At 39.8% G+C, this 27,035-nt stretch overlaps 1 protein-coding gene across 3 annotated transcripts in view; it reads left to right on the top strand.

Moving 5' to 3' along the window:
- Positions 1 to 27,035, top strand: part of NALCN (sodium leak channel, non-selective) — a 285,524-nt gene that overhangs the window by 242,296 nt on the left and 16,193 nt on the right. For all 3 annotated transcript variants that reach the window (XM_039254277.1, XM_039254276.1, XM_039254275.1), the window contains 12 exons: positions 1,639 to 1,695; positions 2,437 to 2,557; positions 2,652 to 2,783; positions 3,714 to 3,881; positions 5,739 to 5,843; positions 10,036 to 10,142; positions 16,452 to 16,572; positions 16,658 to 16,756; positions 22,486 to 22,579; positions 23,088 to 23,194; positions 23,404 to 23,478; positions 24,498 to 24,617. In XM_039254277.1, the coding sequence (XP_039110208.1) occupies positions 1,639 to 1,695; positions 2,437 to 2,557; positions 2,652 to 2,783; positions 3,714 to 3,881; positions 5,739 to 5,843; positions 10,036 to 10,142; positions 16,452 to 16,572; positions 16,658 to 16,756; positions 22,486 to 22,579; positions 23,088 to 23,194; positions 23,404 to 23,478; positions 24,498 to 24,617 (1,306 nt within the window). The remainder of the gene's footprint in view (positions 1 to 1,638; positions 1,696 to 2,436; positions 2,558 to 2,651; positions 2,784 to 3,713; positions 3,882 to 5,738; positions 5,844 to 10,035; positions 10,143 to 16,451; positions 16,573 to 16,657; positions 16,757 to 22,485; positions 22,580 to 23,087; positions 23,195 to 23,403; positions 23,479 to 24,497; positions 24,618 to 27,035) is intronic.

Below are 27,035 nucleotides of genomic sequence, written 5' to 3'. Positions count from 1 at the left end.
GGTTCGAGCCCCGCATCAGTCTCTGTGCTGACAGCTCAGAGCCTGGAGCCTGCTTCACATTCTGTGTCTCCTTCTCTCTCTGGTCCTCCCCCACTCATGCTCTGCCTCTCTCTGTCTCTTAAAAATGAATAAAGGCTTAAAAAAATTAAAAAGAGAGGAGGAAATTTGGACACAGACACCTATAAAGGGGAATAATATGAAGACACAGAGAGAAGACGGCTGTCTACAAGCCAAGGAGAGACACCTAGAACAGGTCCTTGCCTCATGGTCCCCAGAAACAACCAACCCTGCCCACACCTTCATCTCGGGCTCTTAGCCTCCAGAACAGAGAGGAAATGTTTCTGTTTAAGCCGCTCCATCTGTGGTACTTCGTTACTTCAGCCCTAGGAAACTAATGCAGTGTGGTACTATTTCAGGGCTGGAGAACACCTTGGGAACCATTTGGTGTCATTTGTACCCACCGCCCTCCAACGGAGGAGGGCATTTAGGGCAGTGGAGGGTAAGGGCATTGCTTGGACACAAGCTAGCACATGGCTCTCTCTGACTACCCATCCAGTGTTCTCTCTGCTGTTCTAGAAAGACCCTCACAGTTCAAAGCACCTGAGTGATAATGATTAAATCCTTCCCTGGGTGTTCACAAAGTAAAGAAAGAAGCCAGTAGTTTAGAGTTGATTTGATCGGTTTCCCAAGTGAGTGTTTCATCTGGAATTATCCTGTTGGCTGCCTCCATGCTAACATCTAATTGCTAATTCTCCACTTCATTTAGTGTGGACTGACTCTCCTTTTGTCAGCGCAGCAGCTGATGTGGACCGAGGAAGACTTTGTTGTAATCAGGAGCGCGTGTGCACGCGTGCACGCGCGCGCACACACACACACACACACACACACACACACTCACACTCACACTCACAGCTTGTCCGGGGCTTCACTGAAGATTGGTCATGGGCTTCCAGAAAGTAAAACTTATAAGAGGGGACCCCACGAAATCCTACATAAATCACTCCACAAGATCATAGCTAAATACAGTACAAAGAGCTCTATTTAATTTCTGGAGATTTAATTGAATAATCATGAGGAAAATCCTTGAACTGCTAAGGCAGAGATTCTAACTGAGTGTTTTTAAATGGAAGTCAAAATTTGACTTTGTCACATCCATGTCAGAAATTGTTGAATGGAGGAGGGGCACCTGGGAGGCTCAGCTGGTTTAGCATCTGATTTGATTTCGGCTCAGGTCATGATCTCAGGGTTCATGAGATGGAGCCCTGAGTGCAGCTCTGCACTAACAGTGTGCAGCCTGTTTGGATTCTCTGTCTCCTTCTCTCTCTGCCCCACCCTGGTCTCTCTCTCTCTCTCTCAAAATAAATAAACAAACATTAAAAGAAAAAGAAATTATTGAATGGAGTCATGAATTCTAAAATCAAATATTTTGAGAAATTTTAAACTACTTTCACAAACATCAGCTGCAAACCCTTCTGATTTTTCTTTCATCTGATGCTCTCTGCCTTCTGTCACACAGTTCCTGTATAATGTAAGGATGTAAAAGAGATTTTAGGTAGATAAGATGTTTATAAATACCGTGCTGCCAAGTTATAACACGCTTGCTATGTTGCAGAATTTTGTGTCTGTTCTCTCTTACAGATCGAAAACAGATCCTGTCACAGGAGCTGTGAAAAATACAAAGTACCATCAACTTTAGTAAGCATTACAAAGTCTGTTTTCCATGCACATTTCAAATTTCAATGTACTGTTTTATGCCGCATAAAAATATAAAGATTGCCTGGGTGGCTTAGTCGGTTGAGCGTCCGACTTTCGCTTGGGTCATGATCTCGCAGTTCGTGGGTTCGAGCCCTGCGTCGGGCTCTGTGCTGACTGCCAGCTCAGAGCCTGGAGCCTGTTTCAGTCTGTGACTCCCTCTCTCTCTGACCCTCCCCTGCTCACGCTGTCTCTCTCTCTTTCTCCTAGAAATAAATAAAACATTAAAAAAAGCACTTTATAAAAAAATATATATATATAAAGATTACCCGTATTGTCTTGCCATATGGTGCTATGAAATAGATAATTAGGGATTTTTATTAATGCCAGTCATGGGGCATCTGGGTGGCTCAGTCACCGACTGAGTCTCCAACTCTTGATTTCAGTTCAGGTCATGATCTCACAGTTCATGGGATTGAGCCCCACATCGGGCTCTGCACTTATTGTGTGGAGCCTGCTTGGGATTTTTCTCTCCCTCTCTCCCTCCCTCTGCCCCTCCCCTGCTCATGCACGCCTGAACGCACATGCACTCTCTCGCGCTCGCGCGCTCTCTCTCTCAAAAATAAATAAAAAACATGTTTGTAAAAAACGCCAGTCACACTTATAGACTCACAGAAGGATCATCTCTGACTCGCACAGCCTCCCCTAGAACATTTGTTTCTCAGTTTTGCTTGTCTTTGGCAGTGATTTGCTGGGATTGGTGACTTACCTGGACTGGGTCATGATCATCGTCACCATCTGTTCCTGCATTTCTATGATGTTTGAGTCCCCCTTTCGAAGAGTCATGCATGCCCCGACATTGCAGGTACGGCTGCCGAGTCTCAGCCTACAGCTCAGCGGACAACACTGGGCTGCAGTTTTCCCTTGTTGGTGACCCGACTGCCTCTTGCCCATTTCAGATTGCCGAGTATGTATTTGTGATATTCATGAGCATCGAGCTTAATCTGAAGATTATGGCAGATGGTTTATTTTTCACTCCAACTGCTGTCATCAGGGACTTCGGTGGAGTCATGGACATATTTATATATCTTGTAAGTCTCTGGTTATTTCCTAAATGTAAGATGTCATGGTTTTGTGAACTCTTCTGCATTTCTCAGTATAAGAGAAAGATACATGAGTCCCAGAAGTTTAGAGGCTATTACTGAGTTCTTAAGTGGTCTACTGCAGGCAAATGAAGGACATGCATGTAAAATCCAAATAAAAAGTATTAAAAATGTCCATGGATATGGTTCACAAACATCAACCACATTAATATACATGTAAGACATGCACTAAAAAGTCTAAGATAGAAATGTTATTCGCACCCCACAATCTTGTGGCTCCCATACTGAAAAAAAAATCTACATCATATAATTGATTGATGAGCTCCTCATTGCCAAAAACAAACTGATGTGAGTGCAATTGGACATTTCTTTTAATTCCAATACACAAAATACCTGGCTAGACAAGGTGATCATTCAACTATTGTTAAACTAAACTGGGAAACCATAGGAAGGGAACTCAAAGAAATTTCATTTCTTCTATATGTCCAAGAAGACATAAAAATCAATGTCTTTTCCAACATGACAAGGAAAATTGTGACCGTTAATATGTAGTATCTTTAGATCATCAATAAAATAGTAAGAATTAGGTCAAGCATGAGGTTTAGTATCCTTGATCAAAGGAATTTCAATCTCAGCCTCCCACCTGTAAGTTAAAGTAAGGAGCAGAATGCACTGGGGTATATGCACCACCGTGTGGACACTGCATTTCATTTCTGTGTACAGCTGATGACTTTCCTGTGGGGTCACTAACAGGTCTAGACTGCGTTCAGAGCTCAGAGATTGCATATATACCCAGTGACAGCTTGTCCTACACGCCATATGGAGTGTCAAGGAAACCATTGTATGCACTTGGCTCTCAGAAAGTGTAGATAGTAAAGGATGAATTGTATTAATTCTAGGAATTTCTTCCCCTGCTAGGTGAGCTTGATATTTCTTTGTTGGATGCCGCAAAATGTGCCTGCTGAATCAGGAGCTCAACTTTTAATGGTTCTTCGGTGCCTTAGACCTCTGCGGATATTCAAACTGGTGCCCCAGATGAGGAAAGTTGTTCGAGAACTTTTCAGCGGCTTCAAGGAAATTTTCTTGGTGTGTTATGTTTACCCTTTGCCTCCCATTCACACAGCCCATGCTGTAATGTAGCGAATGAGGGGACACAGTGAGTCTTGCCTGCCAAGGGTAAACACAATCTTGTTCATTGCCAGAGGACAAGAAAGGCACTAACAAAACATAACACACATTCAGAAACTTTACCCATGGATGATCTGACTGGTCACTAAATATTTTTTAATATACTTTATTCAATGAGCATTTTTTTAACATTTTTTTTGAGAGACAGAGACAGAGTGTGAATGCGGGAGGGGCAGATAGAGAGGGAGATATAGAATCCAAAGTAGGCTCTAGGCTCCAGGCTGTCAGCACAGAGTCCAATGCGGGGCTCAAACTCATGAATCATGAGATCATGACCTGAGCCAAAGTCAGACAACTTAACCGACTGAGCCACCCAGGTGCTCCTGTCCAATGAGCATTTTCAGCAAAAGTATAATGAAAGGAAGAATCCAAGAGGTAGTGTTTGCTAACACTTCCATTCCTAACTCATGACCCTAATTTTTATTCTGACTTTCATTTTCCTTATCTAGAAATTAAAGGTGAGATTCAACACCATGTACTGCACAAATATTAGCAGTTAACAGATTTGGGCTCGTTATTTCATTTTGTATGTCCCCAGTTTCTTACTGCGTAGACTCTGTCTCTGGTCTTTAGAGTGTTAACATAAAACAACTAAAAAAAAAAAAAAAGGAACATACAAGTATACCCACTTTACGTAACCTTAGGATACAGTATTGAATACTTAAAATGTGATCAGGGGAGAAAACATTCTTTTTAGTTGGGCAAACACTGATTTAGAGTCTTCGAAGAGCCCGGCTGCAGAAAAGCGTAGGAAGTTCATTGCTCTCAATCTGTTACAGAAGGATCTGTGCCTTACAAAGGAGTGATCAAAGGGTTCTTTTTATTATTGATGAATTCTACTCATGCATGGAAATCATGAATTAATTTACATAAGCTTATTTTACATCGTGCTTTCTAGAAACACACCTACCGTAGTTGCAGTCAATTCTAAGGTATTTTAAAGACAGGTTGCAATGTTTCTGTAGGCTTAGAGTTGCTGATATTTTTTAAAGACGTATTTGAAATCTCAAATTTTCTTTGTGCTAAAGCCATAACACGGTGGCTTTTCACACAGCTGGAACTGAAGGAAAAAAAGGATATTATCACCTGACAGCTAATGTATATGCATCTTGGAGACTTGATAGAATTTAGCGGAGAATCTATTTGTGCCTTTCTCCTGATGATGTTTTTGTATAATTTTAGTATATTGAAGGTATGTGTTTAGATTATTCAACCAGCACAGATCAGTGGTTTGTTCAGTGTTTTTTATCCTTTGCCACCTCTCTGTGCTGAGACCAAGTCACCGTCCAGCAGAGGGAGCACCAATTAACAGACTTGCTTCTTAGGACTCCATGATCTCGAGTCCTTTGTGTCTAGCACTTTGGTGTGTCCTCATTGCTTACAAGGAAGCTAAACCACTCTCTCTCTATGCTCTGCTGATAGAGATAGGAATTCAAACATTTTTCTTTTGTTCCACGAGGGTAGATTTCAAAATCAGAAAACCAAGTCATATCAAAAATACCTTAGCCCATTTTCCTATATGAAAGTCCTATGTTTTTATTCTGAAAATCCAAAACCTGTTGTTGATTCCCTTCTCCTAACATCCCAGCAAGGCTAATTGAATGACCCATGGTGGAGAAGTTAAATAATATCATCAAAAGACCAAGAGTTTTATACCACGTTCTCTGAAAAGTCTTGTCCCTATCACTGTTCAAGTCAAGCCTACTGTTTAATTTTTTACCAAGAGATGTGATTCCTCACCATTTTTTTTTTCAGGTCTCCATTCTTTTGCTGACATTAATGCTTGTTTTTGCAAGCTTTGGAGTTCAGCTTTTTGCGGGGAAACTGGCAAAGTGCAATGATCCCAACATTATTAGAAGGGTAGGTTACTGCTTTCTGTCTTTTGGGAGAAAAACTGGGGTAGTTCACCATCCCTTGGTAAGCCTGTGCTGTCACTACTTTGAGAACCCCCACATAAGACTTAGAATTATCTCCCCATCAACTCCTTCTGCTTAAAGCAGACAGTCTGTCTCTTCTGGCTAGCACAGATTAGTGAGATTAAAAGCACATTCCAGATTATTCTACTGTCTCCTGCTGTTCCAGTGTGGAGCCTCTGTTGACACCTTTGGCGTAGCCACTCACGATTCCAGATGCTTGTAGCGCTGAGGCTTGGACACTCTGCCTTTGGGCTTCCCCTAACTTAATCTTGCCTCATATCAGCAAACAGTAGCCCCAGAAAAGACAAGAGGCAATGTTTAACTGTCATACCACTGTTCATTACTACTCACTCCAGCTTCCTCTCCATTGAGAAGTCTAGAATCTTCCCCAGTAAGACAGCTAACAAAGACCCAAGCTTGATTCTTCTGCTGCTGCCCTTTGCCTTATCTTTCTTCCGTCAGTGTTAGTAAGAGGAGGCCGGCTCCTCGATAAGCCCTGGGTTTCAGTTGCTGAACATAACGAAGTGAATACATTGCATCTTGAAGAAGGTGGGCGGCTCTCCTCTGAATGCCCTATCAGGGCCTCAAGTTCCTTGTCTTCATTCTTTGTGTGTCCACCCTTTGCTGTCTTCAGTGTCCTCTCTGTTTAGCTGGCAGAGAAGAGCACAGAATCCCCTCCACGTCTGAGGGTTACGTTCTGGGCCAAAAGCAGCACACCTCACTTCCACACACATTTCATCGGCAAGAGCATGGCCTCCTGAGGCAGCGGGGAGAATGCAACACATGGCTCAGCGATGTGTGCTTCAAAAAAGCAGGATGAGGGGCGCCTGGGCGGCTTAGTCGGTTAAGCGTCCGACTTTCGCTCAGGTCATGATCTTGCCGTTCGTGGGTTCGAGCCCCGCGTCGGGATCTGTGCTGACTGCCGGCTCGGAGCCTGGAGCCTGTTTCAGTCTGTGACTCCCTCTCTCTCTGACCCTCCCCTGCTCACACTGTCTCTTTCTCCTAGAAATAAATTAAAAAAACATTAAAAAAAAAAAAAAAGCAGGATGTGTGTGATTATAATCAGCCATCACTGCTACACTAGCCAGTGTGCCTTCTCTTAGGGTTCTGCCCTTTATTCAAGTAGATTCATGAAGGGAGCCAAGTACTGCTAATGTACAAACAGCCAAAGCATTTCCTTAAATAATGACTTAAGTCCATTAAGATCCACGTACTCAAAAGGCCAAATACAGCTGAATTATAATACCTATTTCTGCATTTCCAGCAAATATGGCAATCTAACACAGATTTTCCATCAGTATGAAAATCTCTACATGTCTAGAGCTACTGACTATAAGAATTATTCATTCTATAATGATTATAAAATACAGGTAACATCTCTGCCCAACCAAAATATATTATCAATTATGTTAATAGTGAGGATTGCAGGAAGTGGCAGAGCAGAAGAGACACACTGGATTGGGCACCACCCATGTCTTCAGACGTCCCCGGAACTTCAATAAACCTGAGAAGACATAACAAGGAACATGATATAAAGATCATGATGTGCCAAATTAGTTAATGAAAGAGTTAATAAAGAACATTAATCCACAAGCTCAAGTAAGCAAAGAAGGGTTATTTTAGATTCCCAATGAATAGAGGCTAAAAAGATGACATTTCAAGATGAAGTCTAGGAGGAATTTTGCAGGACTCAGTATATTAATAACAGCTTAAGAGCATTGTGATTTTACACTCTCTGCTCATACCCAGACCTAGCTAAAGATAAAAGTACAAAGGATAAAGAACTTGCCCAAACTCGCCCCAAAATACATGGGGAAGCTAACATTCATGTCTAGGCAGCCTGGCCCCATTGTCCTTGCTTTTCACCAGGACACCAGGATGCCTCACCCAATCAAAGCTGGGTTCCCATGGGCTCAGAAAAACAATCTGGAAGAGCCCATAAGAGCAGATATATCATGGGGTCTCTACGTGATGATGCACCACAACAGAGCCAACAGGAATAATGTTGTAGGTGAATGTGTAGGGTTACTATGAGAACTTAACTGCAATATATTTTAACTGAAAAAGGGAGCTCTGGAAGAGTAAAAACTGTACAATCACATATATGCATAGGAAAAAAAAAAGGAAGAATGTGTGCCAAAATGTCAACTGTGTTTGTTTGTCTTTGGGTTATCGTAGGTAAGTTTATCCATGCTTTTTAAGTTAAAGGGATATCAGTGGTGTAAGAATGCTTTTATTCTAAGTAATTTTATTGACAATTCAAAGACAAGTAATATTGGTATTCACTAAACTAGTGGAAATAAGAATGGAGATGAGGCCCAAACGGGATGGGGAAAGCCATAGACAACTCTGACATCTTGATGCTGGGGGCCGACAAGGTGCTGGCCCAGAGACAGAAATGAGGAAGCTGGGAGGACATGAGGCTGAAGGTTGAAGATGACTTTAACCTCGTTGGACTTTGAAGTTCTGTTGAAATATCTTAAGTGTCTACACATTATACCCAGAAAAGGGGCTTAGGTTCAAAACAGGACACTCACAGGCAAAGAAACAAAGATAAAACTAAAAGAAGAATAAAGACAGAAAATGAGCGAAAATCTTCTTACTCATGTGTTAGTTTTAAGTTCTTTTAAAAAACAATGTTATTGGAGATATAATTCACTTACTGCACAGTTTGGCTGCTGGTAGTGTACATACAATTCCATAGTTTTTAGCATATCCAGAGTTGTACAATAGTTGGGCTTAGAACATTTTTAAAGCACAAACAGAGGAGGGGCAGGGAGAGAGGGAGAGAGAACCCGAAGCAGGCTCCACACTGTAGTGCAGAGTCCAATGTGGGACTCGATCCCATGAACCGTGGGATCGTGACCTAAGCCGAAATCAAGATTCGGATGTTCAGTTGAGTGAGCCATCCAGGTCCCCAGGCTTAGAACATTTTTACCACTTTAAAAAGCAACACTATCTTTTAACTTTCACCTTCTATACCCTTATATCCCTGACACCCCCATGGCAAAACCACCACAAAACTACTTTCTGTCCTTATAGAGTTCCTTGTTTTGAACTTTTATATGAATGGAAGCATCCAACATATGATCATTAGTGACTGGCTTTTTTAACTTAGCATAATGTTTTCAAGCTTCATCCATGTTGTGGCATGGGTCAGTGCTTCATTCCTTTGTAGAACTGAATAATACTCCATTGCATGGATACACCACATTTTATTTATGTAATTTATCTGTCCACTGATGAACATTTGGATCATTTCCACCTTTTGGCTATTATAATTAACGCTATTTACAATAATAATGACATAAACATTCATGTACAAGTTTCACGTCGATATTTGTGTTCATGTCTCTTGGATAAATATGTAGGGGTGGAATTTCTGGGTCCTCCAGTAATTCTTCGTTTAGTTGTTTCAGGACCTGCCACACTATTTTCCAAAGTGGCTGTACCATTTTCCACTCACACCAGCAGTATATGAGGGTTCTGAAAGGAGGATTCTAATTTCTGCACAACCTGATCTAAGCTCGTGATTTGATTTTTGATGATAGCCTTCTTAGTGGATGGCAAGTAGTATCCCACCAAGGTTTTGACTTGCATTTTCTGGCTGAATAATGACACTGGGCATCTTTTCATGTTCTCATTGTCCATTTGTATGTCTTCCTTGGAGGAATGTCTGTTCAGATCCTTTGCCTACTTGCCAATGTTTCTAGTGTGAACTTTTACCACTCATCTAGGCAGCCCTTGTCCCTGTTCACTGGGGAGCTGCCCACATCATTGTTATCACATAAAAACCTTTGTTATTCAGGGCGCCTGGATGGCTCAGTCGGTTAAACTACTGACTCTTGGTTTTGGCTTAGGCCGTGATCCATGGTCTGTGGAATGGAGTCCCTCATCAGGCTCTGCTCTGACAACACGGAACCTACTTGGGAGTCTCTCTCTCTCTCCCTGTCTCTGCCTCTCCCCTGCTCATGTGCTCACGCTCTTTTGCTCTCTCTCTCTCTCTCTCTCAAAAGTAAATAAATATTTTTTTTAAAAAACCCTGTTATTCTAGGTAAAATGTACTTCTTATCTTTCATCTTTTTGGAGTTCATTTTCTACCAGGCTCCCCCTGACTTCTTTTCTTCCTGTTTTAGGAGGATTGTAACGGCATATTCAGAATTAATGTAAGCGTGTCCAAGAACTTAAATTTAAAATTAAGACCTGGAGAGAAAAAGCCTGGATTTTGGGTGCCCCGTGTTTGGTAAGCATTTCAGAAAAAGATCCTAAAGATGTGATATTTGTCAGAAGAAGGTTTTAAATCAATAAAATTTGGCATGAAAAGTAATTTTGCTAGAGGTGCTAAAACGATTTTAAGTAATACAAGGCAAAGCCCTGAATTCCAACAAGATGCAAAAATACAGTAAATGAGAGAGCAAGTGGTATGCTGAGGCCCATGTTGCTTCATGTAACTAATGGATTATCACCCCAGTGTTTTTCTAATACTTTGAAGTATGTAACTTGATTCCCATGGCATTAAAAATTAGTGGGGCTTAAAAGACAAAGATTTTCTATCAAATTAAAACTAAACTTGTCCTGAGTTTATATCTTTAAGGGAGAATCTGATATCCTTATAACAGTTGTATAGGAGCCCGAATCATAAAGCTGTTTCAATTTAAAAACCCATTTACATTGAAGGATTTCCATTATTGAAACACTGGAAAGGAGTAATCAGTAACACAAATGATTATATCTAACTTTCTCTTTAAAATTCATTTTTCCCAAAAATGAGTTTTCAAAGCATTTACACCAAAGCCAGAAGTGCCTAGTACCTTCTTTCTCATCCATTTTACTAATGGTGATGAATGAAATCTCTCAGTTGGCTTCACTGATGAACTAAGTGTCCAAATAAGTATTAACTTCATTTGTCCTAAAAGGACAAATAGTCATCTGTTTTCTTTTTATTTCATTTTACCTCTTAGACAAGTGAACTGCAGCGAAGACTCCGCTTTTGTCACAATTGATGTTTTCTACAAAATGTCAAAACTCTTTAAAAGAAATTGCATTTCACCTACCTGTACCCTTAGGACCCATTGTTACCAGCTTTGGCATTTCACTGTTGTGAAATTTGCTTTTAAAAACAATTCAGTACAATTTATACCGGGTTTTTATTTTTTTTAAATACCAAAGAATTATGAAAAAAAAACGCCACAAAATAGATGAACCTGGCTGTGTGGCTTAAGCTGGAGCAGAAAGTACATACACACGAAGATACCCTTATCCCAGTGCTATCTAGAAAAGAGGTCTAATTTATATTAAAATAAAATATTAAAGAAACATAAAAAGTTTATTTTTTGTGAGGTGAAAACGCATTATTATACCATAAATAATTTATTTATATCAAGACATCAAATGAGGTGTGGTTTTTTTCCTGCTGTTTTGGAATTTTGGCAAAAGCTTCAAAGCTGAGGTCACTAAGAGATAAAATTTCATTATATTCCAAAGAGAGCAATGTGCCAGGCCCAGCTGAACTTCCTAAAAAGATTATCCACATCGTCCCCCAGCTCCTGTAAAAGAAAACACTTTATACTCAGAGACAGGATGGTGGAATTGAGTGAATTCAGGAGACAGTGCTGTGGTATCTCCCTCTTTACTATGGGAGGAGGTGAAGGGTGCTTGTCTCCCCAGCCATGTGAGGTCCCCCATGGGGACTGCCTGCTATCCTAGATTGGTGAGGCAGGAAGAGACACTCAGGTAGACAGGATGCTTTTCACCGTCTGCCAGGGGAGGGTTATCAGTGTTGGAGGCTCCAAGTCATCACTGCCTAGGGCCAGTGATCTGAGCCATCTTGATGGAACTCTGCTCCCAAGAGCTGTGTGCTGGAGAGAGGGTGCTCCTACTGAGAGGCTGTGGAGATGTTTCCAAGAATGGGAACCGAGAGTCCCCTGAAAACTACTCTCAGCAGGAATGGCATAATGAGGCACCCTCATGCTGGAGGACGTTTCAGAATATAGTGTATTAAGAGAAAATTTGAGGTATAATAAAGCCAACAGATCAAGAGACGACTGCCATTGAAGAGCTAGTTTGTTACTCATAGTTCCCAAGAGGATGAGGCAAGCCACGCCCCAGGAGGCCACACAGGGAAGCCTCAGGGTCAGTCATGAGGCAGAGGGAAAGGGAAAACTGTGGACAAGAGCCTTTATTGTAGTTTCCTTGAGTTGGAATGGGTGAGTCAGGGCAAGTAGGCTTAGGATTGGCTAGTTGAGTAACTTTAGTGGGCTCTGGGACACAAGGCCTGTCTCCAGTGGTCTGCAACCTGGTGATCAGGGCAGGTGGATACTGGCCCAAAGGGTGGAAGCCTGATAAAGGACTGTGGTCTCTGGGTTGGTTTGTCTGTATTTGAAAAGCAAGCCCTAAGAGCGCCTGGGTGGCTCAGTCAGTTAAGTGTCCAACTTTGGCTCAGGTCATGATCTCGCAGTTCATGAGTCCAAGCCCAGAATTGAGCTCTGTGCTGACAGCTCAGAGCCTGGTCCTTGCTTTAGATTCTGTGTCTCCCTCTTGCTCTCTGTCCGTTCCCCACTCGTGCTCTGTCTCGCTCTCAAAAAGTAAATGAACATTAAACAAATTTTTTTGAAAACAAGAAAAGCAAGCCCTAGAAAGAACTCTTCCCAAGAGGGTGGGAGGGTGATGAGAGAGGCAGAAGGCTGAGGCAGGGTGATTCAGGCCTTCTATCAGGTTGTCCAGAGCAAAGTGTGTCCAGCACATGCACATAGGGCAGATGTTAAAGTATCAAGTGTACAGAGGTTAGGAACATGGCAGGCAGCATTATCCATGAAAGAATAATTGCTATGACCAGAGCAACGGTGGCCAGTGGCCAGCAGTGTGGAATTTAACCCCATTTCTCTAAGTCCATGTGCATCCCACCCCCCTCTTGTAAGAATCAGATGGCGGCCTGAAGAGGAGGAGGGAACAGATGGCCAGCCCTCTTCTTCCCTCCTCCGACCATGGGTCAGGCTGAGTGCTGAGCATAGGGTCCTTGTATGGGTTATGGGAATAAGGGTTTGATGTAGAACAAAGAATGTAGAATGAGACTTGTATCTTATACAACTGAAAGTGACCAAAAAGCTTTGGGATCTCCAAGATGTCAGGAAGGAAGCTAGAACCCACAGGAAGGCAGTGTTGGGAGAAAAGTAAACCTATTACCAGTTGTATGCTCTGGCATTCAGCTTGTTCCATAAAAATCCAAATTAACTGAAATGCAGTGTTTCATGTAAGCTATTATTTGGGGTTTCAAGTTCAATGGCACTTAAAAAGCATAAGCTGATAAAAGGGGCATCACTTGAACACCGTAACAATAATGCTTGTCCATTTGCCCAGAATACCGTGACTTGGGTCAGTTTTAGTAAAAAAAAAAATCTTCTGTCAAATAAGCGTCAGCTGTAATCATGATAATTTTTACATTTTCCTTTGTTAGTAAGCTCATCAAGAGTCAGCAGCCAAGATGTTATAGTTTTATATTGGCAAATTTATGATTAAGAAAATTACTTATATCTGGAGAACTGGCATTGGGGAATGCTTTGATAATTATAATTAGGAAAGCTATAAATATGCACTACCTAATTCAAGAGATAGTTAGGCTTCTATATTCTCTGTTCAGATGAATACATTCATCTTCTTCTGAATCACTCAGACTTGATGAGATAAAAATTACCTTGGTAAAAAGTATAAAATATATATATTACAAATATTGTGTGTTTTGTTTTAAGCAGAGGTCTGGGACATAGGAAATGGAATGCATAAGAGATATCAAAAGAAGTATTCTCTTTCAATAAATATATTTATTGAGTGTTTACTGTTCTCTAGACGTTTCGCTGTTACTGGGGATAAGCTATGGCTCCCAACCCCTAGGAGCTTGAAATGTAATAGAGAACAGAAAATAATACTACAAATAATGTAATATAATTTGCTAAAGGTTTTGATGCTACATAAATAACCCCTTAGCTCACTGGAAGCTTCTCAGTAGTTTATGTCTAGGTAATTTTAAATTATAAGATATCAGATCAGATTTTTATAGAGTCTACAGCTCAGACCATTTGAGTACACCCTTTAAGGAGCATATGAATCTATCTTACTTTTGTAAGTTTGACAGAAACATGACTACTTCCAGCATCTTGGAAGGGCCATTTTGGATAATGCCGTCCCCTCTATTTCTCCATCCAAGGGCTCAGGCTGAGCTCCTCTCCTCCTGGGGGTCTCCATCTTCCCAGAGGAAGAGCAACCCTCCTTACTGCAATCTTGGGACCTGGGAGCACTTTTCACCGGGAGGTAGAAGATGAACTAAGCTGTAAGGTTAGAATGAATGTCTTAGTTTTCTCAGTTGGATAGACAAAATTATAATATTTTTTAATTTTTAAGTTAACCGAAAAAGATTATATTTAAACAGGCTTCCAGATCAAAGAAGGGCAACGGGAAAATTACAACAATGGATTTAGGTTTGGGGTTTACTGAAGTCCTCTGTAGTTATAGGTAAAGTTTAAACCTTTCCAATTTTAGTGGCATGAACAAAGCATGAACATCTTAAATGCTTAAAACTGATACTTAGAATTTTAATGTGATGTATTCTTCCAACTATGTAAGTCTATGATCCTCCATTTTATTTTTCTTGGTTTAGCCTAAAAGTATATTTTTAACATCTTCTAACTTCTAAAGGATGTGGAACATGAAAGTACTTTGGGATGCTGCAAATTCAGCTAAAAAAGCACTTTTACATAAAGAAAATGGATGGGTAAGAAAGTTCAACGTCGGATCTGAGAGCTGGCTCGCTTAGCTTAAAAAAATCCTTATTCAGGAAAAGTGTGGTATCTGCAGAATCCTTACAGCTTCTGTCTGCTGTAAAATATATTAGATTTAATTGAAACCCCCAAAGGAAAAAATATTGGAAAAAACCAAGAGAATATGCTTATACTCTCATACTTTAAAAATACAAATTAGAATCCCAAAATAGGAATTTCTGAGTGGGGCTTTTGCACTATGTGGAACACTTTTCTACCAATCAGTCTTAAACCATAAGAGCAAGTCAGTTTAGTTGTATGGTTTCTTATTAGATCTCCATCTATTTAGTAATTTAAAAAAGAAAACTCATAAAGGTGAACCGCATCATTGTTTCTATGATTTTAATATATATATATATATTTTTTTTTAATATATAGAGAGTGGTAGAGGAGCACCTAGGTGGCTCAGTCGGTTAAGCGTCTGACTCTTGATCTCAGCTCAAGTCCTGATCTCAGGGCCATGAGTTCAAGCCCCACACTGGGCTCTGTGCTGTCCATGAAGCCTACAAGAAAGAAAGAAAGAAAGAAAGAAAGAGGGGGAGAGAGAGAGAGAGAAAGAAAGAAAGAAAAGAAAGAAAGAAAGAGAGAGAAAAAAGGAAGGAAAGGAGGAAAGAAAGAAAGAAAAGTGTAGGAAAATACTAACCCAGATTTTCTCCAGACTATCACATTTTATGAAGGTTAAATTTTGATAAATGAGCTAACAGGAAAAAATGACCAGAATATCATTCAGCGAGGCTTCTATCGGCTTACTCCTTTTAGTAGTCCCAGGGCCAGTTCTCCATCAACTCAGGAAAGACAGTGTATAGTTATCTAGGTCTTGTCATTATTTTAAATAGTCTAATAAGGGGGAAAAGAATAACACTGAAATCTTCTATGGACAACAAAAATGTTAGCCAAGACCCATAATGACTAAGGGAGATGTAATATAGTAAAAAAGATCACTTTCTTTCGTGGGAAGGAGAAAAATAAAAACATGTCAGAAAAAAACAAGAAATGTGACATGCCTCCTCTAAAAAAAAATAAATAATAATAATAGTGGAGCCAAAGTGTTCTTAATACCAGCAATCAAGAGTGGGTTTAGACAACATACTGCAGTGTTGGGGTCTACAAGAAATCTCTGTTGAGAACACCCAGAGTTAATGAGAAAAAAAAATCCAACTGGGAAAGAATGATCTGGAAACATCTAGGCTACGAGTAAACACCTCTTGCCACTCAGGCACTTCCAAATGCATCACTGCTTTACAGAGTGATGTTCCCATGATGTTACAGAATTAAAGAAAGTGGCTAGATTTACTCTTTTTATCCTTTATATAGTAACACCAGGAATGGTAATTTATACCTTTAGAAAAGTTTTCAATTTTAAAACTATTGCAAAATTCATATCCAAACTCCAGCGCCCCTTTGTGATAATCTCCTGTGCAGTTTATCACTAGAAAGTATACTTCCTACTTTCCGCATAACCAGGATGAGCCAGAAACGTCAAGGAACCTTTAGAGCCAGAACCTGAGTTGCTGCATTTTGTTGTTTGTTATAAACACCCCCATGATTAACTAATAACTAATTAAATTTTAAGAAATAATAACATACTCATGCATTTTTATGATGTAGTAAACGAATGCCATCTAGCTGGCCTTGCAAATGCGAAGTACACCATGCACCCAGGATTGGAAAGAGCTACAGACATTTGCCCTAGGGTGCTTCTCATCGGAATTTCACAGAACATTCCTCTTTCTGACTTGCAGGGCAAATCCTCGGAATTTTAATTTTGACAATGTGGGAAATGCCATGCTGGCATTGTTTGAAGTTCTGTCCCTGAAAGGCTGGGTGGAAGTGAGAGATGTTATTATTCATCGTGTGGGGCCGGTAAGCAAGCGCACGGAATCCTTTGAATGTGTCAACAGCTGCTCTCATTTGCTTTGATGAATAACCGTATTTTTCATTTATACAGATGCATGGGATCTACATTCATGTGTTTGTATTCCTGGGTTGCATGATTGGACTGACCCTTTTTGTTGGAGTAGTTATTGCTAATTTCAATGAAAACAAGGTAAGAATTCTTGGTCTGAATACCGCAGGGTTTATTCTTTTCTAGCCTCTTGCTTTGAGCTCTCTTTTTCTCACACGGCATGAAGTCGCATTAAACCATAATGTGACTGGTGTAAATAATCTCTATAACTATTTTACAAGCTACCTCATCGCTGCCTTTCAGGCACATTATTTAAGAGCACAGCTCTCTCGCTAAATTTCCCCTTTTGGTGATGGTGTCATTAATTCGCTGACAACTGAAAGGCTCGTCTCCTATTGTTCAAATTGAAAGGATGTGCAGCAAGTTATTAAAATACAATAGCTGAACTAACTGAGCACTGATTGCAGACAATACTACTTTCACACAATATAAATTGGATGCTTCTTTGTAACGCCATAGGTGAACTCAGAATTTTGATGGGGTTGGGGGTGCAGTAGAAAATGTTAAATCCTAATTCATTGAATACAAAGAAGATTTTCTAATTTCATATAAACACTTTACATACTTTATGAACTTGGGAAGCGTGCTGAGTTCATAACGGCTTTAATGATCAGTATAAGAGCTCCCGAATGGGAAGACAGCAAGTGTAGTTTCCTGTCAAAAAGTGAGTTTGGAGGAGAACATTCTATGTCATTCTTCTGCCCATGGCTGATGTGCCCTCTGTTATGTAACAGTCAGTCTTCTGGAATCATGATAATCGAGGCACATACAGCTTTTGAGCATTTACTATACGCTAAGGTTTACATATGCTACTTTCGGTTCTCACAACTCTGAAATGCACAGTGAAAGAAAACACAGAGCTTACAGAGGTGGCATGACTTGTCTGGGGCTTTTAAGGTATATAAATGAGGCCACAATTCAGAAGCCCAGTGCCCACTCTGCAGAGTTTGAGATTCTTCCAATTCAAGAGTATAAAAATGTCGACCGTTGCTCTGCACTGAATTAAAGCTACATGTGCCACTCCTGTGATTCATGGCCGGGACCTAATCATGCGCAAGCATTTCAGAGCCCACTGGCTAGAGCAGCTGCACGTGGGACTGTATCATTCATGGCCTCCCAGGCTCTGCAATGTGTGGTTCCCAGCTATCCAGTCAATGGCCACCTTTGATGTGGGCCTAATGAGGACTTCATTTCATGGGGGCTTTCAAAGGGTGTGGCTTAAAAATCCCCACTTTGGGTTCTAACACTACTTCAACCCACAGAAACATGGGATTTTATCCTTCCTTTAAAGAAGGAAGGATAGAGAGAGATCATATTGCCCAGCCCCCTATTTTACTATAGCACATGCATACATGAGTGTCGTTAAGCCCTACAGTATGTTCAATTTTATACTAAGCAGAAGGAGGAAGATGGGTCTTTTCAGATGCCATTGAGCCTTGGCACTGGCTTGGACACTGGGAATTCCTGAACAAGAGCAGAAGCCGGTCAGTCAGTTAGCAGAGAGCTTAGGCTCTCTCGCCCCAAACACCTTGATAGGTCCCCTGAGCAGACACTGATTTCAGGAGAATCAGGTCCCGTGGTGGCTCACAAATCAGAGACATAAATGCAAACAACATAAAATGTTCAAGAACCAGAGAGAAATATATAATCAATTGCAGCTCTTGAGCTTGGAGGAATGGCTGAAGTAAGCAGAGTATCAGGAGGTCTACTCACAGTACTGGTGTATTAATGTTCCAAGGGAAGAAAGAAGCAAGCATCTTGGCCTCAGGAATGGGACATAGATGTACACTCAAGTGGGTGCTGGGTGCTTACAGAAAGAGGAAAAGTAGAAGAAAACATTAGAAACTTGATTATTTAACTGATGATGCAAATTTATGAATTATATGAACCATTTAGAGGGGATTTTTTTTTCCAGTAAGATTTTCAGATAGTAGCACATGAGCTGCTGTATAACAGCATTTATTCATATATTATTTAATCATCCAACAGATTTCTTTGAGCACTTACTGGTGCCAGACACTGTTCTTGACCCTGGGAACATGAAAAGATAAACACACAAACTAAACACTAAACACATAAAGATTTCTGCCCTCACAGAGCTCACATTCTAACGGTCATACCAAAGGTATGTAAATAGATTGCCAAATATACAGGCAATAGGGAAACATAAAGATATGGAAAATAAGGCAAGCTTTGGGGACAACATTTTCACAATTCAGAATTATGCAAAATTATGTCTTCCCTAGAAAAAGGAACCTTGTTTAAAAAAGTTCAAAGTTTATACTATTAATATATATATGCTTAATTTCTCAATTGTGAGGTAACAGTTTGATTAATAAACTTATTGTCACCATAATAAACTTCCAGAGGTTTTATGATATTAATGATCAAATGATACCACCATGCTTATTATTTTTTTGGTTCATTTCGGAGTTCAGCTTTCTAAAATATTTTGTTGTGTATGATAAAGGAATAATACGAATATCTCTAGCACCCAGAGAACCCAAAATATCTGTTTGCAGTTAGTAAGAAAAATGGCTTAGCAATATTATATCAGAAATATTAAGTTAAAACAAATATCATTATTAGGAATAAACAGTGTAATTAGATAACCGCAGAAGAAGCAAATTACCAGCAAAGCATAGAACTCCTGAACCCTAAAATATGTGAAGCAAAAATTAACAAATTATTTCAAAAAGCCAGCAAGCCCAAAATCATAGCAAAAGATATTAATATATATCTCTAAGAAACTCATAAACCTGCAAAGGAAAAGAAATATGAGATTTGACACAATAAAAGCATTTGATTTACTGGACATATGAAGAACCCTGAGTCCAACAATTTTCAAGTATAAAATGTATTTTCTTCAAGGCCACAAAAAAATAGTTACCGAAAAATTGGTAATGTACATAACATATTGTCTACATTAATAAAAAAAAAAGGTAACAAAAGATTCCTCAGAAGTTGGAAATATTAAGACAACATTCTAAATAATTTATGAGTAACAGAAGAAATTAAAATAGAAAATCATAAGACATTTTGATAAATCATTTATAAAAATCATATATAAAAGCTCACAAGATATAGATAAATCAATAATTAGAGGGAAATTTATAACATTAAGTGTATGTTCAAGAAAAACCAAAGATTATTTAGTAAGATGACAGATATCCAAATCAATAAATTATAATAAGAACAACAAGGTAAAATGGAAGAAAGTAACAAAGAACAGAAATTAATGATATAGAAAACAAAGATATTATAAAAGATTCAAGGACGACAAAAGCTGATTCTTTAAAAAAAAAAAAATTGACAAACTTCTCTCCAGGCTGAGCATGAATAAAAATGAGGGACAGGAAAGTAAACAAGCTATAGTGAGTCAAACAGGATGGGAAATGTTACAGGGATAGATAGTTAGATTTAGAACAGAGTCAAAAGCCTCAGGAGGGAACAGGTATATATAAAAAAGTAGCACAACAAATCAGTGGAGAGGATGAGACCATTGATAAGTGATGCTGGGGTCACTGAGGGTCTAGATATAAGAAATTAAACAGAGATCTCTACCTCACAGCATACTCAGAAATGAATTCCAGAAGAATGAAAGATCTAGCTATGAAAAACCATTTTCAACCATGTAGAATTTATTTTTGATCCTGGAGGAGTTGTGGATTTCTCGACTTTAACCATAAAGTGGAATTAATAATGAAAGAAATGTATAGATTAGATTACATTAAAATAAAAAGTTTCTGAGACATAATAGACATGATAAGCAAAAAATATTTTTAGAAAACAAGCTAAGACGAAGAGAAAATATTTACAATTCACATAACTGACAGATTAATATCCACAATATATTAAGAATTCCTATAAAACATCTAAAAGTAAATATCCAGATACAAAAATGAGCAAAGAATATGAACAGGCAATTCACATAGGAAGATACAAGAATCATCATCCCTATTTACTCATAGAAAAAATGTTTTGTCTCATTGATATTAAAACTAAATTGGATAGATCTCCCACCCAGCATGGCCAAATTAAAATATCTAACAATATCAGGTACTGGCAAGAATATTAGGACATGAGAATACATGGAGATGGCTAGCAGCAGGTTTTCCTGGTTACTTCTTTTTGGACAGCAACTTCACAATATCTGGTAAACCTAAAGATGGGTAAATTCCTAAACCCCAGAAATTCGTCTCCTAGAGATTTGCTATTAAGAAAATCTCACAGATATTCACCATGAGACCATATACATGTATGTACATATGCTTACTGCAGCATTTTTATACCACAGAAACCTAAAGCAAATAACTTCTGATATATTTGTACAGTGGGATACTCTATGAGCAGTTAAACCAATTAGATCTGGTGTCTAGTTATATGCAAGGTGTAGTGTTCAATGAAGATAAAAATAAACTGCATAAATAAGCCCAGATTGAATACCATTCGTATAAATGTTTAAAATTCAGGGGCGCCTGGGTGGCTCAATTGGTTGGGCGGCCAACTTTGGCTTGGGTTATGATCTCACGGCTCATGGGTTCGAGCCCTGCATTGGGCTCTGTGCTGACAGCTACCTCAGAGCCTGGAGCCTGTTTCAGATTCTGTGTCTCCCTCTCTTTCTGACCCTCCCCTGTTCACACTGTCTCTCTCTCTCTCCAAAATAAATAAAACGTTAAAAAAAATAAAATAAAATAAAATTCAAAACAAATATGTTCTTATGTATTGATATATACACAAACAGCAAAAGTCTGAAAACAGTGAGGACACATCCTTGAAGGACAGTCATCAGCTCTGTAGAAAGAAGGGAAGAATGGGAATGGGGTGGGAGTTCAGTTTCTTAAACTATACTTCTGCTTTTATAAATTAGTGTGATGAAATGTCACGTAATATATTTACATGCATTATAATAAAGTACTCTAATATATATATATATATATTGTATATATATATATAGTATATATATAGTATACAATATATATATAGAATATATAGAATAGATTCTATATATATAGAATATAGTATATATAGTATAGAATAGCTGATCTTATTTAGCCATTTGTCACAGCATTAACTCTTAAAGATTCAAATTCTGTGATTTCATACTACTTAAAAATAGTTTTGCAATTGAGGCCCCTGGGTGGCTCAGTCAGTTGAGTGTCTGGCTCTTGATTTCGGCTCAAGTCGTGATCTCAGTTTGTAAGATTGAGCCCCACATTAGGTTCTGCGCTGATAGTGTGGAGCCTGCTTTGGATTCTCTCTCTCCCTCTCTCTCTCTCTCTCTCTCTGCCCCTCCCTCACTCGCCTTCTCTCTCTCTCAAAATAAATAAAAAGTTTTGCAACTATATGTATCAGAATGATTTTTTAAAATCATTTTTAAGTCATTTTTAAAAAAAGACACTTAACCAGAAGCAGCAGATTGATGAGCTATAATTTTGCTGCAGCCTTCCCCACCACGAAATGCAGGGAAACTAACCACTGTTAGAGTGGGTATCTCTCTTTGAAAATTTGACTGTGTAGAGAACCTTCTTTAGATGTTCCCAAACCTGAATATCATACATGTTCAAAGATGCCCGCTGAAGGCTGCTAGATCTTCTCGAAGGCCTGTGGCCACCCTTTTGGGGACTCCTCTAAAGACCAAATTTGAGAATTGTTACCATGTCTATCGAATCACCATGGTATTTGAAGAATATCTTTATCTTATACCCCCAAATTAGTCCTTTTGCTGTCATCACCACACCCCATTTGCAATGTCCTTGGTGTGGAGTAGATGACATAAGGCCTTTTTCTGCTTTCCTTTGTTTATTAAGGGGACGGCTCTGCTGACTGTAGATCAGAGAAGATGGGAAGATCTGAAGAGCCGACTGAAGATAGCACAGCCTCTTCATCTCCCACCTCGCCCGGGTATCAAAGATGCTCTGATTTTATTCATGTTGGGCACCAGTGTTCATGATTCCCCAGGAGTCTAAGATTTCAATTAAAATAATAATCGTGAGGCCACTAGGCGGTTGTGCATAAGTTAATATAGAAACAGGCTCCGAACTACAGATCTCTCCATAGGCTATTAAAATCAACCACCCAAAGGCTGTGCTTCAGTGCTCTCAGGATAAGCCCTAATGAAAAAATGAATTTTTAAATAAAATATATTTGTGCTTGCCTCTTAAACATATGAGTGAAATGTATTAAACTGACAGAAATTGAATGATGCGGTCCCCCTTCCAAAATAGACGGCGTCATGCACCGTCGTCTTAAATATTCAGAGCCAGCCATTCCTGCAAAACACCACACAATAGATTGAACTATAGGGGGAGAAAAGTAATGAGTTTTAAAATGAGCATTAAAGGAAATGAAAGACAAGAAAGTAAATGTGACCTATGTCTGAAATGCCCTTGCCTCAACCTTTCTTTTGCAGATAATGATGGTTTTAGAGCTAAGATGTATGACATTACCCAGCATCCTTTCTTCAAGAGGACAATTGCATTGCTTGTCCTGGCCCAGTCGGTGCTGCTGTCCGTCAAGGTACTTTATTTCACACTGAAACTCTGGGAAGGACTTTTTTCTTCATTGGTGCTTCCAAGAATATTGCAAGGGGCCATATCCATCCACAGGCTACGTTCTTTGGTATAAAGAATTAAAATTCAGAGTCATGTTCAAATGAGAAAAGGAGGGGAAGGTCTTTATGTGTCTGATGGATGTGGACAAAGACCTGGATGCTGTTTCTCTTACAGTGGGATGTAGAGGACCCAGTGACCGTTCCTTTGGCAACAATGTCGGTTGTTTTCACCTTCATCTTTGTTCTAGAGGTACGGTAATGAGCCAGCGGGCTCTGGGGGCTGCGGTGCGCATTGTAAAGTAAAACAGTGCCCTCCTTTGATAGCTGACTATCAACTGACTTTCAGCTCTATGTTCCATTGCTTTTGAAGCCTTTTTTGGGGGGACAGGGGTAGCATGCTCTTAGGATATTTCCCTTTTTAGGCTGTTGTGCTTAACTTGAACAAAGATGTCACTTTACATTTCAGATTTTGCTAACTGCAGGAATTGCTAACTGCTGTTGATTGTTGTATCTGCATGTTGGCCTGTCTGGTTATGTGAGTTCAAATATTTGTAGCGAACTTCACAAACCACTGTAATTCAGGGACTCAAATTGCAATGCGGTGGCCAAGGGAGTTGGCCCAGACAAGATCATTTTAATATATAGTCTGTATAATATCACTTTCCAGTGCAGTCTTCTCTGAAATACAAGCAGATTCTTATTTCACCCTGTACTGGTTGATGTTTCCCAAAATCTATGGTCCTTTACTTGAGTAAGAAAAATGTCCTGCTTTCAGAACTAGTCATAATTCTGAGAAAAATAAAGGAGAAAAGAGCATGGAGAATATAGATTTGTAACCTACCCAGCTTTAAAATTTAGGTAGTGAATCAATCTATATCTGTGTCTATCTCTATCATCTATCTCTCTAATCTATCACCTGGTAATAATTTCTCTCTGTGGTTTCTACATCGTCTAAAAATATGTGCCTTAATGGGGTGCCTGGGTGGCTTAGTCGATTGAGTGTCGAACTCTTGATTTCAGCTCAGGTCATGATCTCACGGTTTGTGAGTTCAAGCCACACGTGACACTTTGCTCTGTCAGCTCTCCACCTCTCTTCCTCTCCCTCTCTATCTGCCCCTCCCCTGTTCTCTCTCTCTCTCTCTCTCAAAAATAAATAAACATTAAATTTTTGAATTTAAAATAATGTAAAAGTATGTGCCTCAAGTTAACACATTTCAATATATGTCAAACATTCAGCCTCTATTTACTGTCTTCATTATCTTCTCCCAGGTTACAATGAAGATCATAGCAATGTCACCTGCCGGCTTCTGGCAAAGCAGAAGAAACCGATATGACCTGCTGGTGACATCGCTTGGCGTGGTCTGGGTGGTACTTCACTTTGCCCTCCTGGTATGCATGTAATAAAAGTTTATTTTAGCTAATAACTTCGGTTCTGGTAACCCTGTTTCCGGTCCATTTCACTCCATGTCAGCCTACCCTCAGGTGTCTGATTAACTTTCCTACATCCAGGTTTGACCGTAATAGGCCCTCAGATGTGCTTGCACATACGTTCCCCTACACTCTCCACACAGACAAAATTTGGCTCCTCCGAGTCCTAGAGAGTGCAAATCAGAAGGAGAACCTTAAAGACCTCTTGTTTAACTCTCAAAGGATAAAAACAAGAGAGAGAAAGAGAGAAACATTATGGAAACATTATGAGACCTGCCTAACTTCACATACAAGCTGGTATCAGAAAAATCAAACCCAATTTTTTTAACTGAAATACAGCATCGATGTGGCTACATTATAATCATTACTTCACAGTGGGATTCTCAGGCACTCTTGCAGCCTTATTTTCTACTAAACATCCACTGCCATTTCTCTAAAGCATATCATTCTCTGTGTCTATACCTGAGTTCTCACTAGCTTGCCTAAAATGCCTTGAGCTTCTCCAACCTCCGTTTAATGTGAGGTCCAGCTCAAAACCTACACGCATGGGTATGCCTGATTGAGATCTAGAGCTGTGCTATCTAATAGGAACAAAATGTGACCATGGATGTAATTTCAAATTGTCTAGGAGCCACATTAAAAAAAATTAAAAAGGAACAGATGCTGGGTACCTGGGTGGCTCAGTCAGTTGAGCATCCAACCCTTGATTTTGGCTCAGGTCATGATCTCACAGTTCATATGAAGCCTTGCATTGGGCTCTGTGCTGACAGTGGGGAGCCTGCTTAGGATTCTCTCTCCCTTTCTCTCTGCCCCTTCCCTACTTGTATTGGCACTCTCTCTCAAAATAATTAAGTAAACTTTTTTTAAAGGAACAGATGACATAAATTTAATAATGTATTTTAACCTACCATATCCAAGATACTTTTGTTTCAATGTGTCATCAATATAAAAATTATTAAGGAAAGAGGTTACATCCTTTTTTTGACACTAAACCTTTGATTGAGTGTATATTTTATATTTACAGCACATCTTAATTTAGACTCACTGCATTTCAAATGTTCAGTAACTGCATGTTGCTGGTGGTACCATACGGGGCCATGGTACTCTAGAAGACCTTACTCTGGGCTCCACCATTTTCCAAGCTTGACTGAGTCATTTGACTTCAGTGATCCTTTGTTCCCTCCTCTGAATTTGGGGATGTAACGTCATAATCTGTTCATTCTACATGGGCATTATAAAGATCAAGTATGTGAAATTTTTCTTTTTTAATTTTTTTAATGTTTATTTTTAAGAGAGAGAAAGACAGAGAGCAAGTGGGGGAGGGGCAAAGAGAGAAGGAGACTCAGAATCCAAAGCAAGTTCCAGGTTCTGAGCTGTCAGCACAGAGCCAGATGCAGAGCTCGAACTCAGTAACCATGAGATCATGACCTTAGCCGAAGTCGGACACTTAACCAACTGAGCCACCCAGGCACCCCAACACATGAAAATTTTCTAACTGTAAAAACTACAACCTCCTAATACATTATAAATACCTTCTCTTTTTTGTTAGTCTTCCTCAACAATAGCCAAAAATAATATTATCATATTTCCCTGTTGTCTTCTATCTGTCCTTCAATCCTCTGCAGTGTTAAAGTCATGCCAGGAAAGTCCCATCAGACAGAGAACCCATTTATACATCACAAAGGGTGTGCTTTAGTATGAAATTTCTATGCTCAGGCAGGTAGGTATTGAGTGTCCTTCTTAAAACAACCATCATCTTCAGCATCAGGGGCTGTGTCAAGCGTAGGTGGGCTCTCAGGCACCCTGATCCATTTCCTCAAACAATGAGTGGTTTTGAGCACTAAAGATGTGCACGTCACCATGCTGGGAACTGAGAAGAATGCACTGATCGAAACAAAGGCAGTCATTCCTCTCTTGGACATCACAGCCTGGGAAGTTTGTGTTTTGTTTCATTTTAAAGTTTTAAGCCAGGATGTTTAATCATGATCCAAGAGCCTGGGGTCCTTTGGGACACTAGGCATTCATGGAATGCTCCCAAGTCAATGAGAGTTGCAGCCATAGTGAGGCAGATGGAGGAGAGACACGTGTTCCTGCGATGACACGGAAGAGTGGGAGATGGCTGCATCACAGAGGTCCTGGAAAGTGTCCCTGCAGAAGTGATTGGGTTGGGTTCAGCCAGTAGGAGGAGGGTAAGTTGGTGGCCGTCCCTATGACGGAATGCTGCGGGAGGGAAACAGTGGGCCTGGAGTTGAAGGAGCCAGGGGCACAGGGCACAAGATCTGGATGGGACCTCTCAGGACGGGGGGAAGGATGGGGGTGTTGTCCCTTCCAGCATGCAAAGCAAGAAAAGCATCTATAACAAATTTGGAACTAACATGG

The sequence above is a fragment of the Hyaena hyaena genome, unplaced genomic scaffold (assembly GCF_003009895.1).
Source record: "Hyaena hyaena isolate Hyena2069 unplaced genomic scaffold, ASM300989v1 scaffold_478, whole genome shotgun sequence".
Classification (NCBI taxonomy): Eukaryota; Metazoa; Chordata; class Mammalia; order Carnivora; family Hyaenidae; genus Hyaena; species Hyaena hyaena.
Note: the sequence above shows the minus strand (reverse complement) of the source record. Positions and strands in the feature narration are given on the sequence as shown.